Consider the following 20162-nt stretch of genomic DNA (forward strand, 5'->3'; position numbering starts at 1 on the left):
GTGAAATAATAAAATTAGAGGTGGGCAATGTTATTGGCCGATATTTGCCTTTAAATGTAATATCTTTGACATCGTTATTGTAGGGGAAAGTAGCAGATTACGGACACTCACGTTACTGTAACTAAGTTTCTAACTTGTACTTTTTTTAGTATAATTCTAAACAAGTAATTTTACTTGTACTTAAGTATATTTTAAAAGAAGTAAAGTAATTTGTTACATTTCTACAAGAAAAAGAACTGTTACTTGATTGAAATAGTACTCAGATACAAGTACAAGTAAGTCATACATAAAATACTCAAGTACAAGTAAAAAGTAGCTCAATTGAATAGTACTCAAAGTAAAAATGACTAGTTTTTCACCCCCCACGTTTATTTTTGGTTCTCTTGTATACAGCAAACATCTCATGTTTAAACTTAAAATGGAAAATACCAAATCTACCACAATTGGAACATAATTTATTTTTCAAAAAGGCATCTGTATAAAATAAAAGGTTTGTCAAAATGTACAACTTTTTTTTTAAACAGAAAAACACAAATACATTAAATTCAACATTTAAAAAAAAAAAAAAGTATCAGGCTCCAAGTACAGCTACATTTATGAACTCTAAACAGTGCCATGTAGGTAACAACATAATAGGTAGAAACCCCAACCTGAACTGAAGAAAGTGGGTGGGCGTTGATCAGAAATGGCACGACTAAGAACATATGGATTATGTTCATTGTGCCATGAAATGTAAAAATAAAAAAATAATAATTTACCCAGTAACGGTTGAGTGTAGAAAAAAATTATCAAATAACTTTACTTCCTTTAAAACGTTCAGATAAAATTACGTATTTAGAAGTATACTCAAACAAAGTACAAGTACCCGTAAAAGCAACTCAATTACAATAACATGAGTACTTGTAATCCATGACTTTCACCTCTGCACACAGCTTCGTGCTTGGATGAGATACAGGCATGTGAGTTTTCAGGCGACACACGTGGTGTAAATTGGTGAAGGGAAGAATAACCATCGAAAATGAGTGGAGCCATGTGTTCATTATAATTGAACGATTGCAGCTTTAGTAGGATTTAGTTTATTTTCCCTTGAACTCATCCACATCATGATTAAACCCTTAATGCTCTACCTGTTTACCATTGTGCTGCAATGGTTCTTTCTGCACTGAAGTGACATCTTGCATTTTTTGCTAATCCCTCTTTTATGACAAAAGGTTATTCAGCACCTCTCCTGTCCATTTGGATTAGCCACTCCTGAGGAGATTTCCAATTGCTTTTCGTTATTAGACTTCTGTTTGCTTTTATTGGTCAGGTGGCTTCCAGAGCTTCTCCTACACTTCAGGTGAAGAGACTGTACTGTGTCAATTATAATGATGCCAGCTGAGGGGTTAAGACAGCAGTTGAGCACTGGATAATTTTGAGTGGAGCCTATATTGCATTGTGTGTGTGTGTGTGTGTGTGTGTTGCCCAGCGTGTGGTATTTCTCTCCACAGGTAGGCCAGATGCTGCCTGTCATCTCCATTCATCAGTGCAATCACTGACATTTTCCTGCAACATGGTTCTTTGTGTACTGTTTCAGCAGCGAGAGCAGCACCAGAAACCACAATGAGTGAATTCCCAATCAATCCATCCACACAGCAATCCACTCTGAAACTTTAACACTGCAAATAGGCCCGTGTGTTCAAGTTTGTGCACACACAGCTGTTTTTGGGCTGGAGTATATGGAAAGACTTTCAGCAAAAAAAAATATGTAATATTGGTGATATCCACCATAGTTTAGCTCTACCGGTACTCAAATTTGGTTAAATAGTGCGTGGCGTGAGTACTCTGTACTAATAAAAAAGACCTTAAAAATGTTACGAATAAAACTGAAAGCTTTACTTAGTACTAGAAATGCAAAATTGTTTCCTAGTGGACAACTTTGTAGTAGTAGTGAAGCCAAAATATTCCAAAATAGTGGAAAAGGTGGTAAAATGGGGTTTTAAAAACCACAGAAATTGGTTAAAAGATTCAAATTGTGGATAAAAATAGAGTAAACTGGCAAATAATGGGCATTGTTAATCATGACTGTTTAAATTGGCAAAAATTAAGTGTGAATTATGATAAATGGTGGTTAAAAGTAATAACAATGGGTCACAATTTGCAACATTTGGTGGGAAAATTGAAAAAAAAAATGTGCAGAAGAGGCATTGAAATTTGATGGAGAAATGCGATTTTAAAAAACACAAAAATGTGTTAGATGTTGCAAATTAGAGTGGCCAAATATGGACAGAAGAAGGGTGAAAAGGGTTTAAAGTGTCAATATTGGCTTAAAAGTGGCACAAATGGAGGAGGCTGGGTTGGGGTAAAGCAATTAGTTTAAACTAGCAAATAAGGGGTATGACAAATCGTCAATATTGTTAAATTAACTAAAATAAGCATGAAATATGGTGAAATGAGGTTAAAAGTGACAATAATGGGTCAACATATGCAACATTAAGTAGAAAAGAGTGCTGAAAATGTCTTAAAATTGGAAAAAATGTGCATAAGAGGCATTGAAATTTGATGGGGAAGTGGCAGAAATGTAGCAAAAATGCGTTAAAAGGAGCAAAAATATGGCAGGAGCGATGAAATTAAGTTAGAATATGGAAAATTTTGTGTAGTGGCAGAAAAAGGGTAAAAATAAGCGAAAATGGGCTCAAATTGTTCACAAAATATTCTTAGTTTCTTGAAGGCATCTGGCAACCCCCTCCCAGTGTCTCACAACAAAAAAATTGAGGTTGAGAACCCCTGCTTTAGAAAAACTAAACAAACTCCAAATTTGAGTGTGAGCAGAGCTAAACCATGGTTGATAAACAGCTTTCCACTGGTGTTTCTGTATCTGACTGCATTTGTGAGTATTTAATGAGCAAATTTGAGTTTTTGTGTGCTTCCTGTCTGTGTCTATGTGTCCATCGCTGTGATCTCAGGGTCGATACACCATCAGCTTTAAGCAGCTTGTGTTGGTCAAATGGCTGGAGAAAGAGGAAACTGACAATGACATTACATATGCTCTACTCTCCTCCACTTGGTTTGCACACAATTTTACCACTCTTTATCAAAGAGATGGGGCTAAAAGCATGACAAAAATCTGATTAAAAAGTAGTTAGCAAACAATAAAACTGTATTATAGTAATCAGATACTACATTAGAGCTGAGCTATAATGGTTAGCATTTAAAAGTGTTAGTGAACTAAAGGTTTTCCTCTGTGGAACAGTTATAGACGAGTCAGGGGATGTCAGCACACACACACAAACACAGCTCTTATTCATTTTATGTACTCACGTGTTTCAAACTCAAGGTCCACAGACTAAATCAGGCCCCAATGAGCATAAAATCTGGCCCTTCAACAGATTTTTTTGCAAAATCTGCCACATCTAACATGAAAATTTAGTATTTGTTACTACATCCTTTGCACCTCTGTGCTTAACATGAAATGAAAGTTTAATACCCCTGCTATGGCTTCCTGGATGGTTCATTATGCTTGAAAAAAGTATGGTTTACATACTCACTTCCACTTCTTATACATTATTATTAGGACATCGCAGTAAGTCATAGAACAGAGATGTCAAAAATAAAAAATTAATTCCAACTGCAGCGCATGAAGCTGAACATTTGACAAAGCCAAAAGACAGAAATAAAATGGGCAAAATAGTGGATTCTATTGGTTTATTTTTGAAATTGTCAACTCTTCAGGGGCTGGTATGCCAAATAAAACACACAAGTGAGGACAAAAATTTAAAAACAACATAAAATGCACAATAAGGACGGATCGATGGTTGGCAAAATGCCATTTACACTAACATTTGAACAATTGAGAGAAGTTACCCTCTCATATGAGATAATATAAGTGCTGTAACATTTTACGTTCCAGAAATGAAATAATAATGAAATCATTTTTGACTCAAAGCTGGAATGATGTATATATTGTCTATGAATAAAACGGTGTAGGGCTAAAGACACAAAGTCACTGATATGCAAAAAGACCAGAGTTTAAGAAAAAGCTTCTTCTGCTAATACTATGTCCTTGTTGACAATAAACACTGTTGGCCAAACAACGCCTCAAACAGAAATAGGAGCATTTAATTCATGATGTGGTTTAAATTATTTTAAAGACAGACTGTAAAGAGCTACATTAGGAGCTGGAAATGTTCCCAGCAGCCATCTGCTGCCTGATGATGCCCCGCAGGTTGTTATGGTTAAAGCGCCGCTGAGACTCGGAGCAGACAGACGGATCGTTAATGCACTCCCGCTCCTCGCTCTGGATCCGGGTTTGTGATATAAGGCTGTAGCTGTGTCTGTGATACACAGGTCGTGATGTCACTACCGTGTCCACTGTGCACACCTCATTCAAGTATGTATAGATTTATCCAGAGTTCAGCCTCAGTGGCAGCTGTTGTAGAAGTGTCCTTTTCCAGATGTGCACAAGTTAGCACACAATTAGGCCCGTAACATGTTGACATTGTTGCTGTGTGTGTATGTAAATGTGTGTGTGTGTGTGTGTGTGCGCATCTTCTTGGTGTGCTCAGCTTTTCTTTTTCATCCCGTTGTTACGGTTATTAAACAAGCTGAGGCCTGTTCGTCCGTTGCCGTTGGCGACGCCGCTGCTGGTGACTCCAGGCTGCTGAAGAACTTTGTCCAGCGTGGTTTTCTTAATCGCTGCTGGGGAAATGCGTTCCTGATCCGCCAGGGACTGCAGCTCCCTGAGAACATCACATATCAGTGGAAACGACAAATTGGCTTCACAAGTTACAGAGCCAACAGCAGTGTTGGGTCAATTACATTTTTAAATTACAATTCTGTCTTCAATTATCTATGTTCAATTATGATGACCGGCATTTTTTCCAAATACTAATAAAATTACAATTATTGTTTTTCTGCTGAAAGTCAATTACTCCTCACTGTAGCTGATGCATGTTCATGTGGATTTGTTGGGTTTTGTCTTTAGAATTTTATATTGTGATATAGCACTTCGAGACGACTATTGCTGTAATTTGCACTATATAAATAAAGTTGAATTGAATTACAATTACAGAGCCTTTAATAAATAAGCCCATAAAACTTAACCTCCCTCTTGTGTTAGCATCATATGATAAATCAGCTGTAAAATACACTAAAATATGTTATCTATCATCTAACTTGTTTCTCATTTATTGGTTGCCTTGTTAGGCTTCTTTATCAATGAAAATATTGGTTTTAATGTTTTTGGTGTGGGTGTATGAGCCTTTTTTCTGTCAGGATCCCCTCAATATACCACTTTTAAAAAATCCTCATGAGAAGTGACAGGCAAACTTGATATTAAACACATTTTTAAAATTGTTAGTTACATATGTGTAAGCCATAGACCTGTAACGTGATTCCCCAGTTATTTGTTTAATTAAATTGCAAATTACAGTTTTTATATAATTTCCATGCCAATTACAAAGTCAGTTATCTGAACTCAATTACAATTCAATTACAGCAACAGATTTTTCCAGTTACAAGTACGTCATGATTGTAAATAATAATCAATTACAATTATAATTGACCACAACCCTGGCCAATACACAACATTAGTGTCAGAAAAACACAGGCAGGTCTCGTACAGAGGTACATTTTTTCCTCCTTCTATTCTTGTAAAACAATTACTGTGAAAAATCTGATTTTGAGCACCTGCAAAACCTTTAAACAGTGAGAAACTCTAAAGGATTTTAGCAACAAAAGATAAAAAAAAAATCAAAATCTGTAAAACAGAGATGTTGAACTCTGTTTTAGTTTAATCTCAAGTGGGCCGCAGATTTAAGGTGGAAAAGAGAACAATTGTGCATCAATTGTGCCCTAGTTTTTAATATCAGTCACTGCTGGATCTTCACTCTAAAAATTCTTGGTTTTGTAACCAATTTTTGTGTAATTTAGAGCAACTTTGTAGAATGATTTGTAAAAAAATTGCAAAAATTTAGAGTTCTTTCCACAATTTGCAATTAAAGGACTGCATTCATGTGATATAAAAGGAAAACTGGAAGCACCTACAAAATTGTAGTTTCATTAAATTGGTGAATTTGAGATATCTACAACTGGATTGTTCGGTAATTTACACAATAATTCATGTTATATCTGTCATTTTGTCTGTCTCCTGTGGGCCAAACTGGATGCTCTAAAGGCCCCGATTTGGCCCCCAGGCCTCGAGTTTGAAACGTGTTGTAAAACATGTAATTGTCTAAATGTGTGTAGTTTTTTTAATGGGGCGTGTGTTTCTAAATGTGACAATCTCACCGTGTCCTGATGCACGAGGCCTCCACAGCGTTGATGAGAAGGCTACGGAAACCGCCGCTCTCCATCACGTGCAGGGCGTGGATAGTGGCGCCCCCTGGTGAGCACACATTGTCCTTCAGCTGTCCAGGGTGCTGCTCCGAGTCCAGCAGCATCTTCGCTGCTCCCTGACAAACAAACGGGAACAAAAAGTGCAGAGGATCGTAAAGTGTACAGACGTCTTCTTTAAGATTCATGCTGACTCAGCCCCAGATTGAAGTTGTTTAAAGTCAGTTTTCTGCATGCTGCAGCATCCTATTGCAATTTATTTCCCCTAATATTTACAGCTGAACAGATTCAGCAGTTTTTCCAGGCAGTAGAATTAATTGCTGGATGCACTGGAAGCAGCTCAGTCTATTCAGTGAGTGTTTGCACAAAGCGCAGCAGAACTGACCAGCAGGGCCTGAGCTCCCAGTCTGACGGCCAGTCTCCGGGGAAGACCCATCTTAACTCCTCCGTCTGCAAGAGCGTCCAGGGCAGTGAAGGCCTGTGTGAGCAGAGATGACAGAGATTCTTAAATAGCTGTATAATTTTACCAGAAGACAGACATGAACTTTGAAGAACAGTCATGTGGAGACGGGGCCATCTATAAGGGGGAGTAAAGGGGGGAGATTTTTATTTAGTCATAAAGTCAGCAAAATGATGATAACCACATTTATGTATTTATTTTATTTATCTGAATAATAGCCACTGTTATCCACAAAGTTTATTATTATTTGCGCGATGGTATATACTCATCTTAAAGATGTAAATCCTTGTTTTAATTAGAAATAAAATGAGTTTAAGGTTACTAAAAATGGTGGAAAAGGTGGTGAAATGGGATTTTAAAAACCACAGAAATTTGTTAAAAGTTTCAAATTGTGGGTAATGGAATTTAAAAATGTGGGGGGGAAAATAGTTTAAATTTGATCGAGAAATGGGATCTTAAAAAAAAAAAAAACACAAAAATTCGTTAAATGTTGCAAATTAGAGTGGCCAAAAATGGGCAGAAAAAATGGTAAAAAGGGTTTAAAGTGTCAAATTAGCAAAAAAAAAAAAAAAAAAGAGCATTAAATATATTGTTAAAAGTGACAATAATGGGCCAACATATGCAACATTAGGCCAAAATGTCTTGAAAGTGGAAAACATGTGCAGAAAAGGCATTGAAATTTGATGGAGAAGGGGCAGAAATGGGAGTAATGTAGCAAAAATGCAGCTAAAATATGGCAACAAAAAGTGAAGAAAATGGGTTAAAATACTGTAAGTTTGGTGTTGTTGCAGAAAAACGGTAAAAATAAGCAAAAATGGGCTCAAATTGTTAAAAAAAATATTGTTTTTTGAAGGAATCTGGTAACCCCCTCCCAGTGTATCGGGTCCTGACCCAAAGGTTGACAACCCCTGCTCTAATGGAGACTTTGCACCATTGCCAGCAAGCACAAAACACATTTAATTACAATAAATGAAAAATAAATAGGAGTATGATTATAGAGCAGACTGATGGATTATAGGAACAGGACTAAAACAGAAAGGAATAGAGAGTGTTGCTCAGTTTTGATGTTTGAACGTCATCATAAAGCAGTGCACTGTAGCTAAATGTACTTGCTTTTGTGGTTAGTTCCATCAAACAAGGGATGGCAAATATGGCAAAAACTTTACACGCACACACACAATAAAGAGCGGCTGCAAAGGGACGAATCATCTGCCTAATTGTGTTTGGTAAGTTTTTTTATTTTGGTTTTTTTTTCTTGTCAACACATGCTGTCAAAGATCTACACTACAAGATGTGCAATCTTTTTAAGACAGCAATGCATGTTTTGTTATTGCAATTAAATAAATGCATTATTTTGTTGCATAATTGTGATCATCACTAGCAAGGAAACACTTTATTATAGGGAAGATATAAAAAAAAGAGGGCAGTGTTACACCTGTGTGGGGGGGAAAGGAATAGGGAAGAGAGACTCAAGGTAGGAAATGGAAAGGGTGGGGAAGAGTTGATTATTTTAAAGTGAGAGTGAGATGTGACGTTGTAGTTGTGTAATCAAGCTAATCTGGTGTCTAAGGTTAAGCCCAGTACGAGTTATATCCCACAGCCTATGGAATGCCAGTGGATCCAAGACAAATGTATGTGTAAACCCAAGCGCCACCCTGGGCCCAAAGTGTTTGGTATGTTTTGACTTCTTCAGTGAGGACTGTGATATGGCTTTTGTCAAATGCAGCAGATTGAGTGGAAGTAGAAGATCACCTAAACCAGGTCCTTAAGGGCTATTCATTCATACATGATGTCTGATAGCAGCCCTCCAGGCAAACAAACACAAGTCCACAATTTGAATCCACAGATTACATTTCATTGACTACATGTACAGGCAGGAAAACGACATAAAAAAACAACTACTTTAAAAAGACATGAAGTTGAACAGTAAGACAGGGGAAAAAAAGAAAAACATACTCAGACGGTTTGAACTCATTTCAAAACACCCGTTTGGGGCTGAGACATTCTGCAGACAGCAGATAAAAAGCCAGTGACAATTATTCTTAATTCTCCCCATCGCTGCTGCTTAACTCCGTCTGCCATGCCGTTAATGTGACGTGACCGTTTTATCAAGCAGGTACAAGAGAGTTTTAGGAGCCGGTGTAAGGCATTACCACATCTGGGCTTCCTCATGTTAAACAGTCAGTACTGGGAAATGGACATTTATGCCACCTGCTCCTGATATTTCAAAGTTTGGACTCAAAATTAAATGTTACAAGATTACAAGTCACAAAGAAAGAGGAATTGTTTGAAGCAGGGCAGAGTTTGGGCTTTTAGCTGTAATAAAGTAAAAAATAAATCCCTACAACATTAAGACCATTTTAAAAAGAAAACTGGTCCCTATTTTGACAAAAAAAAAAGCCACTTATAGGTTTAGTTGAGGTGTTGCGTTATGTGAGGAGGAACTTCATTGGCCTTGTTTGTCAAACACATCCAAGGTGTTCAGAAGCATTGAGAATTTGGGACTTTGGAGAAAAAGTCAACAAAATGAACAAACGCTGCAGGCCTGTTTGAGTTTTCCAAATCTGTGTCAGAAAATGTAAATATGGAGTCACACGCATCAAAAGACGTAGTTGTAAAATGAAAATAAACGTTACCCAACATCTTCAAAAATACTGTATGAAGATAATACCAAAGTACCGGTATTTGAGTTAGTTTGAGTAAAAACTGTAAAAATCTTCAAAGAAGGATCAAATGTAAACAGTCTACTAACGCCATTCATCATGAATGGAATCTTGAATTTACCAATTCCAAAATAACTTTTTGCTTTAAGGTAAGGCAGTTACAAAGTTAAGAAGAAAAAAACTTTAGCTTTACGATGTTCGGCTTTTAGTTAAACTCCATGTGGTCTTTTATCCTCTCGCTATCAGTAATGAGCAATGGGTGTGCTGAATCTGAGGAGTAGCGGCAATGACGTCAGCACGATCAACAACCAATGGGGGGGGGGAGGGGCACTGAAATGTTTGTTCCTATTCGGTCTGATTACTACCGTTTATGTCGGAACCAGTGCCATATTGGTACCACGTTTTGGTACCCAACCCTACTTGTAATAAGCAGCTTGGTGGGAAATTAAGAAATGAGGCAAGGCTGGGAAAGATGTTAATTATTACGAGGACATGATGACAAGGGATTGTGCTTGGAAGGAAATGTTAAGAATAATGATGGCTTTGAAAAATAACAAATCCTTGTAATTCTTGGCAGCTTGCAGAAAATTAAAAGCACAAAATATTGAAATACAAAAAGAGCAGTCCTCTACTCTTTGTGGGTGGTAGATTTCATAGATTCTTCCTAAAACTATGAGATGTGACAGTTATGGGTAAAATCTAAGTAAATGACTCAACACAAGCCTTTAGGTTACTTACATATGCAGGTCCACTGCCGCTCAGACCAGTGACAGCGTCGATGAGGTCTTCCTCCACCTCAGTGCAGTAACCCACGCTGGCCATCAGCTGCTCCAGAAGCTTCCCATCCTCCACCTACAAGAACAACCAGACAGCTCAGGTTCAACTAAATAGCGCTGGGCGATATCTCAATATTTTTCCTCAAAATGGCGATAGGCGATATAAACTCAATATATTTCAAAACCTCTGCATGTGTCCCAGTGGCGTACACTGTGGCTCCTTCCCTCACAACCACTGGTGTGTTTGTCATGCAGCGCATTACTTTTGGAGCTGTACGGTACTGAAGCAACTTCTGCAGAAGCAAAGACATTAAAACAGATTAGTAACCTGCACCTCAAATCAAGGACAACTTTTTTTAGTTCTCACAAACTTAAGCAACTAAAACCAGAGAAAACACAGAAAAATTTGTCAGTTTAATGCAGAACCAAATGTGGCGCTAGGTGTGATCTTAGGAAAATTCAACAAAAAGTTCATCTTTGGAAAACAAACAAGGTACAAATCACGATTTGCATGTCAATACAATACATATCCAGATACTAAACAATACAATATACATCGCGATATCAATATTACACGTTTCATCTTAAGTACAAAATTGTATTCAATACAATTTATTTCATTTTAAACTTGCGAGAACAAGTAAATGGTAACTAACTGTAATTCTAGTACAATATCAAAAACAAGTGGTATGTTTGTCAAATTACATTTTTCAAAAAAGTTTAACTTTTGCTTCTAAAACAGATTCTGATTCTATTAGGTTCTTAAATTCTTACCTATAAAGGTGCTCAGTATGTTTTATGAAAATAAAGTGCAATTAACTTCTAAGCTAAAATACATAGAAGACTGAGGTAGTTTAACAATGTCTGATGTGGTTCACTGACACCTAGTGACCAGCCATTTACTGTATGTGCTTTGGATATGTTAGCGCAATTAAATGTTTTTTTCAGTAAAAAAACATGATTAAAAATATGGACATTTTTTAGATCGATACAATAATCAAGCAGTGAAATATAGCGATACATTGCCAAATCTATTGGGGGGGAGAAGCCTTACCTTTAAATTACCAATTATTGTTAGAGAAATGAAAAGGTGGTGCTACAGAAATTCCCTTCAAAATAAAAGCACAAGATATGTTTCCAGCCTATGAGCCACTAAAAACAGGATCCACTTGATCCACAGGCTTTGGATGTGTGAAGCTGACCTTCTCTATGGAGCTGATGGTAACACCAGCAGCACACGAGACGATCAGATGACGGTCTTCGATGTCCGGACCGATCTCATCCAAAACAAAGGGAATGATGTGTGGCTTCACTGCGAGGAAAAGCACGTCGCTCTTGTTGACGGCTTCTTTGTTGCTTGTTGTTAAATTCACCCCCATTTTCTAAAAAAGAACAACATGAAAAAACATCAGGTTAATCACACATGGACTACACTTTGCGCAGAAATGCTCTCACCCTCAAGCCAGACACGGTGGGCAGGTCTGTGTCCGGGGAGCTAGCCGTGATCCTGTGTGTAGCGATTACACCTGGAAGGAAAACATGTGGAATAAAGGGAGAGGAGGAGGAAAAAGGTAACAAATAACAGCTGTGAGTGTTTGCGTCATTTTTTCTGTAATTAAATCACTTTCAAGGTGCTGCTGACAGGTTTTAATCACAGCTCACCTGCAGCAGTGAATCCCTTCACCAGTGCATGGGCCAGCTGGCCTGCTCCGATGAATCCAACACTCATCCTGTCAGAGGATGTGGCGTTTCTGTCCTACAGTGACACAAACACAGCCATTCATGCATAAACCTGTAAAACAACCACCTACGGCTGTGCAATTAATTGAAATTTGATTACGATTTTGATTATTGTGACTCAACGATTACAAAAATAACAATCGAGAAAATACAATTTTTTTTTTTTTTTTTTAGTCAATTATACTTGTGTTTTATTTGCTAAATAAAAAAAACTTCCACGATTTACGATAGCTACAAAAAATAAAGCTTGGCACAAACGAGAAAAAACGATTATCAATACAAAATTTGAGTTGTTTTGCCCCGCCCCTCTCAAGGCTACAGCTAAAGCTAGCCCGCAAACAACACGAGGAAAGTTGTTGCTAACGGTCTTAAAACGTGGCAGGATAAACGCAGCAAAAACGCTTGGTAAACAAGCGAATCAAGTCAAATTCTCTTATTAGGGATGTAACGATTAATCGTAAGGCAGTTAAAAATCGATTCATAGGTATCACGATTGATATCGATTTTCTGAAAATTGAATCGCAGTACTTTTTTTAACCAGCAGAGGGCGCTATCCAGAAGTGTAGGCGGCGGGCGGAGTCTGCTAATACTTTCTTTCTGGCCGCCTTCTACTCTTAAATATGTTAATAAATGATTCATTACCCCTTTAACACCAAAAGAATATCTGTAATATTACTTGGATATCTGTAAAAGTCACATTATTCTATTAGCTCTGTCTGCTAGCATAGCATCTCTTCTTCACTGCTAGATTAGCTGCATGCCAACCGACCACGGGGTTACCAGTGCCCTCTGCTGGTCCAAACAAATATCTGACGTAAATACATTTAAGTCCAATTGTTAAGGCACAAAATACATTTTCAGTTGCACTTTTAAAAAGAAAAATAACTATTTTTTTAGTTTTGCATTGTTTATTATAGCACCAGAATTTAAATTAATAAGCTTCTTCTTCATTTGTATTATTCCTTTATTTATTTAATTCAAGATATATTTTTAGTTAAATTGCATTATTTTGAACAGTTTATCAAGGGATTCTTTTGACAATGAAAAATAAAAGGAAAATAGTACAGTATTTTCTAGTTTTTTTTTCCCCCCAAAAAAATAAAGGAATATTTTTCAATCATCATTTGTCTACAGTCTCATTTTGTAAAATAAATCGTGAGAGAATCGTATCGTGAACCCAATATTGTGAATCGAATCGTATCGGGAGTTGAGTGAATCGTTACATCCCTATCTCTTATATAGGAACACTTTGGGTTTGATGATGAAGACACATCACGGACAAGTAGTATTTTGTTTTGTGCAAAAGTGAACATACTTGATTTTGGGTTTGAAGCATTTTATTTATGTTTAAAAAATATATTTGACACTGTTTCGTACAAAAAATAAATAACTTTTTGGTTGACAAATAATCGGGATTTCAATTATGACAAAAATAATCGTGATTTTTTTTTTTTTTCGTTAATCAAGCAGCCCTACAACAACCCTACCCCACTATATTCAGCCTTCTTTTTACATTCCACTTCTAAACTTGATGAAACGAGAGTCTTTTAAAGTGATGAAATCTTGAGGAAACCGTATCAGTCCACAGGTACTGCACAATGATGAAACCTCTTCTGAAAGGGGGATGGGGACACACACACACACTAGTTTACCCGCTTAATCCTCAGAAAGAAATCATTTCAAGGCTTTCAAATACACCAAAGGTTTATGTGATAATTTAGCTAAATAAATACATCTTTATCAACAGCACTGGTGTTTAACTCAGTTCGGAAGCAACATTCAGAGCCATTTATTTATTTCTTTGTTTAGTCATAGGTTGGTTTTTCTGGGACCTGGAAAGTTTCATAGGATAGGGTTTTTTCCCCCTCATACCAACTTTTATTTTAAAATCAAAACAGCCACACGTGCCAAACTGTTAAGATTGTATTACAACCTAATAATAATAATAATAATAATAATAATAATAATAATAAATAAACAGCATAGGGCTGAGCGATATGCCTGGAACTTTTGTATCACAATATATCAGTTGAAATCGATTCATCTTTTAACTCATTACGACTTTAAATACTTTTATTCTAAACATAACATAAACGTAAAAAAGAGGTCAACACAACTATGGAAAAACTGAAAAATCGCAAATAAATAAACAAACAGTGGTCAATGTACAAATATAGACATTAAAAAAATGTTTAATCAAAGAAAATGTGCAATGCACTTTGTAAATAAGGCCTAAAGGACACATCATGCAAACAGGTCAAGTGACTGCTACATTATGGCAAGAGGAAACCACCACTTTACCCAATAACCATGTCACTCCAGTGCAAACTAGTCCAAACCAACCATGTTTCTGCACCACAAACTGGGAACAACAGGTAGATAAGATAACCAGACACCATTAACAAATAAAACAGAGCAATCTTTATGCAATGGAAAAACACACAAAAAAAAAACATTACTCTTAACTCCTGAACTCCTTTTCTTTCTTTTTTTTTTTCAAGGGTCAACTTGCATTATTGTAAACAAGTGATTTCAGTAACCCAGCTAAGCAAGCTAACAAAAAAAAAGGGGAAAAAACCTCCAACTCAGTACAGAGTGACCCAGGGCGCACGGCCTGACCACCTCTGGACTAGCGCAAGAATAATTACGCAACACAACTAGTTTTTGCTGCAATTCAAAGAATATAAATTATTTGACTTTTTATTGAAGAAAAAAACTAGCACTTCAGTCTATTATAATCTCTGATAGAACAGACAGTGTAATTTCAGGACTATTGCTCAGACATTAGAAAATAATCTCTGACAGCCACAAAACTTGTTTCTATCCCAGCACAATCAGTATTCTTCACTAGCCTTAGTATTTATTTAAATATTAAATCCACTTTCAGGGTGAACAATAATCCCCTCAACACATAAATAGGAAATCCTCATTCCTTTCAATTTCTCAAGAACTTTTAGGATCTTTTGAAAAGTCATTTGATCAAACTATCTAGCTTGGTTTGTTGACATAAATGCTTACGTGACTAAAGTAGAGACACTTTTTCTTTCGGGGCTTCATCAGAACTAATTGACGACATAAAATACATGAATCTACTAAATAAATGTAGTTCAGATGAAAGCTATGTATTCCTCCTTTCGTTTAGTTCTCATGAAGTACATACAGTATGTAGAAGCTTGTCTGTGTTGTTAGATATGTCAGTACATACTATATTCCTTGATATCTTTAACTATATTATATTCTCTTGGTGTTGTATGTATGGCCTTCTTCTGTCAAAGGCCAATTGATTAATAAGATGCCTTTCACACAAATATAATATATATATATATATATACATATTTTTATTTTATTTTATGAAGTTTATTATGTTTTAAAATAATAATAGTTATATATATATATATATATAAACTATTATTATTATTTTTAAACATAATGAACTTCATAAAATGAATGAAATGCAGATATGGACAATGTTTTTACCCTGAGCACTGATAATACAACTAATGATGCCTTTTTATTTCGTTTGACTAACATTTTTAAAACAAATTCATTCAATAAACAGACCAAATAATTTTATCCAGGTAACTTGCTTTGTACACAGTGATTTAGTAAGGTTACCCAAGTACTGAACCAACATTTTACATTGTAAATTAAATATATTCAAAAAGTTTATACACTACAGATAACAATGACAAGTTAACTGGGACTAACATGAGTAAAATCACTGTCACATTATCGAACCTCCTTTAGTTTAAGGTCATTAACGTTAAGTTTAAGAAGATATTTAAAATATTAGCTCTCTGTGTCCTTTTCAATCATGTGTAGTTTAACAGTCTAGGCCGGGGTACAGTATGTTAGCATTAGCACCACATACTTATCAATAACTAAGCTAGCTGCTCAGCCTCAGTGCTATGCTATGCTAGCTAAAATCACTGACAAACACTACACAAATGTGTCAAATACTAAGCCATACAATCACCTTAAAGTTCCGAGTGACGCTCCCGAGTGGACAGAAGGTGTTAGAGGACGTAAGCGGGGACAGAAAACACACAAAAACCCCACTTTTACAGTGTCAACGTGGCTGCCTCATCACTGTACCGATAAAGGATGTCAGCAGCCCTCCAATCACAGCAAAGATCGGTCAGGCTTTGACCAATGGTAGGTGTGGAATTTCAAAAGTAGGCGGAGCTTTCAGTTCATCCCGCCTCCGTTGCATCAGCCCGAGGCGGGATGTAGGTCACATCCATATGGTGGTAGATTTGTGTCTTTATTATTCAATTAAATAAAACTTTTTAAACAATAATAAACATTTTCAATCAAAGAAAAACGTGTTCAAATGCAATCATTTTAGATCATTTTTTAAATTTTTTTTTTGCATTTTAACACTTTTTTTTTTACTAATACTTGGGAAAAATGCAACATGATTGGTGAAACTGGTTGGATTTTGTATGACTGATTAAGTTAGACAGGAATTATGATGAAAAAAAAGAAGAAAAGAAAAAAGAACATCCTGTTTCCATGGCTATGAAAGTTAAAATGTACTTTCTTTTTTTTATTTGAAAAGTTTTTGATTTACTGGAAACTCTGCCAGTTTATCTGGTCATAATGTGTCAATGAATGACGTGTAATTCTTGGACATAATTTTGTTGATGTTTATGAAGTGGTTCGGCTTATAGTTTGTTTCTATTTCAATAGAGAAACTTTGAGGAAAAATGTCATGTTTTATTTCAAGAGGATGTTTGAGAAAGGAAAATGGACTTGGCCATTATGTATTGGTTGTATGGAGATTGTTGAAATTTTTCGATTAAAGAAAATAATAATAATAATAATAATAGTTGACCGAGAAATTTCGTCATACATTTCGTCAACTATATATTTTTTAAGTGACAATAATGAGACTATGACTAAATCAAAAACATACAATACATGTGCATGGAAACGTTATTAAAATATATTGATATTTTTGTCAAGTATTAAAAATGTAACTATAATTTTTTTTTGTCACATGGGATAACATTATAATTATATCCTGGATTTATCTCCGTTAGCGGCCGGGCTTCACCTAACCAAACCTTCTCAGTCAGACAGAAGCTGTCCAGCGAATCTAGATTACAACTTTCTAAGTTAAGCGAGTTGCTTTCAGACTGGATACGTGCACGCTCTTGTGACAAAGGAGGAGATTACAGCGTCAGACCAATCACAAACACGTAGAAGCTGCAGAGCAACTTACGTCACAATTGAGGAATAAGTATTATAAAGTGCTACCAATAATTCTTTGAAAATATGAAGAAATGATTGAGACCAAAATCAACACTGTCGCTGCAGTAAAAGCAGCAAGTAATTAATGCAGAAAATGATGAGTGTTGATGCTTAAATTAGTGAGATTATAAATGGGGAATAAACAGACACTGATCAGTTTCACTTTCACTTTTACCTTGTCTGTGTCTCTGATGCTGCGTTCATACAGATTAGCCTAAATCATAAGGTGGAATATATTTATATTAAATATTATCTTACAGGACTGAGGATCTTTATATCTCCACAGAATACATGAATAAAGAAATACATTAAATAATTAATTAATTTATCGGTCTGAAAGCGTCCGATGCACGCAGGCTTTATCAACTGACTTATTTTACTTTGTCAGTCCATCAGATAAAAAATTCTGTATTTCCTATATGATGTCATCTAAATATCATCTCTCTCCTGTCAGCATCACAATGATCCTCCTTTTATTGGTCAGGTCGTTTTCTAAGAGAACTGATTGGTCAGGAGGCGGGACTTTAGTACTCGCTCAGATCCTTGCCAGAACAAAAACCTTCTCCCGACCAGGTTAGTCGTTCAGCCTAAGTTACCATGGTGATTTAGCCCTGTAAGATGTTAGCCAGCTTTGTAGTCCAGCACACACTGATTAAATCCCAGAAGTTAGCGTGACAAAAGGAAGCATAGGTCCTATGCTACAAAGACTAGCTTACTTTTCAGAAACAGCAGAAATTCTGACACAAAATGCTGCACGATTGAGCAAAAATTACTTTGTTTGAGCTCTGTAACTTATAATCAACAAGAAAAACATTTGGCATAACCAAATCAATGTGGTTGTATCTGTTTTAATCTGTACAAGCATTTTTACAACTTTGCCATACAATAATGTATTTTTTAGATTGAAAATAACTTTTTTCCTTAATGAGCTGCATCTTTTCAATGCATCTTGAGAAATGACTTCAAAACAAAACTGCCTCCTGGTTACTTGATAAAAGCTTTTTAAAAACCATGGATGTGGAAAAATAATGACCTCCTATTTTCTATTTGCACTTGAAATTTTCTTAATGGTCATAAAAAAACGTTCAGCACAGCCAGAGATTTAATTTAGAATCTGAAAGTGATTAGATATGAAGTAGAATGCCCCTGTGGTAAGGGAAAAGCAAGTATAGAAGATGAACTAATTAAATGTTTCTTCTGTATTGATGATGAATGGTGATCAAAACATACCAGTGTCAGACTTGTTTTATTTCTTTTCAGAAAACTAAACGTGAAGCTATTTTTTCCTTATTCCTGTAGATTTGATTACATTCAAACTAAAGCAGAATTGAAAGGTGCTTCTGCAAAGGTGCCAGAGATTTATTATTACAGAGGTATTTTTAAACAGATCCTTGGTAGCTTACTTGCACGTGCGCTGAAAATTAGCCCTGAACTGTCAGTTTGATGCTGAAACCTTCGCCTTTGCACGTTTTAATAGGATCAAGCCCATATTTCTATCTGCCTGTCTCTTCCTTTCATGTTTCTCATGCCATTACGAATCACACATGCTAAGTTTACACACTGTCCTGTCTCCTCACAGAGGCCAGCTCCATTTATGCCCTCACAGGAATGAGTGAGTGAATGCACAGTCTATATATAAAGCAGAATCCATGGAATGAGGCTGAGCAGTGAGGGAAGCAGCTGGTTTAAGCTTCCTCCCTCAGCTGCAGAGTTGTTATTAAATCGTGAGATAATAATGCCAAATAAATCAAATTCTAAGTTTCTGTCAGTGTTTTCCCTTTAACACGACGCGTAAATGTACCTAGACAATGCTGAGGAATCACAATATTGATGATAAAGGCTTCTACATTAAGGCTTTCAATGCATATCTAGATGTTATATAAGGTGCCAAATGTAAGGTTACGCATGCGCTAAAATAAACAGCAACTTTATGCAACATTTAGCAACAAACCACATTTAAAAAAACACATGTGAATCTTTTTTATGTTACTTTTGATCACATTTACAGCAATATTTGTGAAATTTGTGATACTTTATTCTCATAAAAATATATCAATGTTAAATCTAAATGTTAAATACAAATCTAAATGTTACATCTAAAATCTAAATCTAAATATTATATTTAAATATAAATGTTAAATCTAAATTTAAATGCTAAATATAAATATTAAATCTAAATCTAAATGTTAAATTTACATCTTAAATGTTAAATTTACATGTTAAATGTCAAATCTAAATCTAAATGTTTAATCTAAATCTAAATGTTAAATCTAAATCTAAATCTAAATGTAAAATTTTAAATGTTAAATCTAAGTCTAAATCTAAATCTAAATGTTAAATCTAAATTTTAAATGATAAATCCAAATGTCACGGTAAATATTTTAATAATGAAGTACTAAAATAAAAGCTCATTGCAAATGAAAAATTGTACAATATTATCCAATAAATCTTTTGATTTTGTATTTGTATTGGTTTTCATTTTTGACCAACTGGGTGTGACCAATCAGATTTCATACAGTATCTCAGCGAGGCGATCACTTTACTCCAATGGGGAGTCTAGATATTTCAATAAACCTGACAGGTTTGATGGTGGGAGAAAATCAAAGTATCAGGAGAAAACCCACACAACCACAGTGAGAACATGCAATCTCCACACAGAAAAGACCTGCTAAGGGTCCACGTTGCTTGATCCCAGGACCTTCTTACTGGGCAGTGCCGGTCTACCGCCCTGCTGCTCATATTAAGAAGCAGTAATACAACTTATCAGTTAATTGCAAGTGTATAACTAACATCCTGCAGCTTTTATTGTCTTCTTCCATCCCACAGGAAGTTGCACACATAACCAGGAAGTAAATGTCATAAAAACAAGGTGGTAAAGACATTTTCTGCATTTTTTGTTAAAGATCAGAAAGTGTATAGAAGGTGCTTTAAATGCTTTTAACATTCACAACAGGC

At 35.8% G+C, this 20162-nt stretch overlaps 1 protein-coding gene across 1 annotated transcript; it reads right to left on the minus strand.

Annotated features, from left to right (window-relative positions):
* Positions 1-3670: 3670 nt before the first annotated feature.
* Positions 3671-16073, minus strand: pycr1b (pyrroline-5-carboxylate reductase 1b). The gene is made up of 9 exons (XM_028459594.1): positions 15928-16073; positions 11874-11967; positions 11667-11737; positions 11414-11593; positions 10397-10504; positions 10174-10287; positions 6698-6790; positions 6268-6431; positions 3671-4718 (listed from the first exon to the last, which is right to left on the minus strand). Exons 2-9 carry the CDS (start codon positions 11938-11940, stop codon positions 4541-4543), a joined length of 975 nt encoding a protein of 324 aa, XP_028315395.1. The 5' UTR covers positions 11941-11967; positions 15928-16073; the 3' UTR covers positions 3671-4540.
* Positions 16074-20162: the final 4089 nt, after the last annotated feature.

This window comes from Gouania willdenowi, chromosome 1, assembly GCF_900634775.1.
Source record: "Gouania willdenowi chromosome 1, fGouWil2.1, whole genome shotgun sequence".
In the NCBI taxonomy this organism is placed as follows: Eukaryota; Metazoa; Chordata; class Actinopteri; order Blenniiformes; family Gobiesocidae; genus Gouania; species Gouania willdenowi.

Bases quoted from the DNA above. Each gene is read 5' to 3' on its own strand.
- pycr1b (XM_028459594.1), bottom strand. From the start codon at position 11,940: ATGAGTGTTGGATTCATCGGAGCAGGCCAGCTGGCCCATGCACTGGTG. The intron at 11,738-11,873 runs GTGAGCTGTGAT...TTTTCCTTCCAG, and splicing joins GAAGGGATTCACTGCTGCAG to GTGTAATCGCTACACACAGG. The intron at 10,288-10,396 runs GTTTTGAAATAT...TTGTTCTTGTAG, and splicing joins CCACTGGGACACATGCAGAG to GTGGAGGATGGGAAGCTTCT.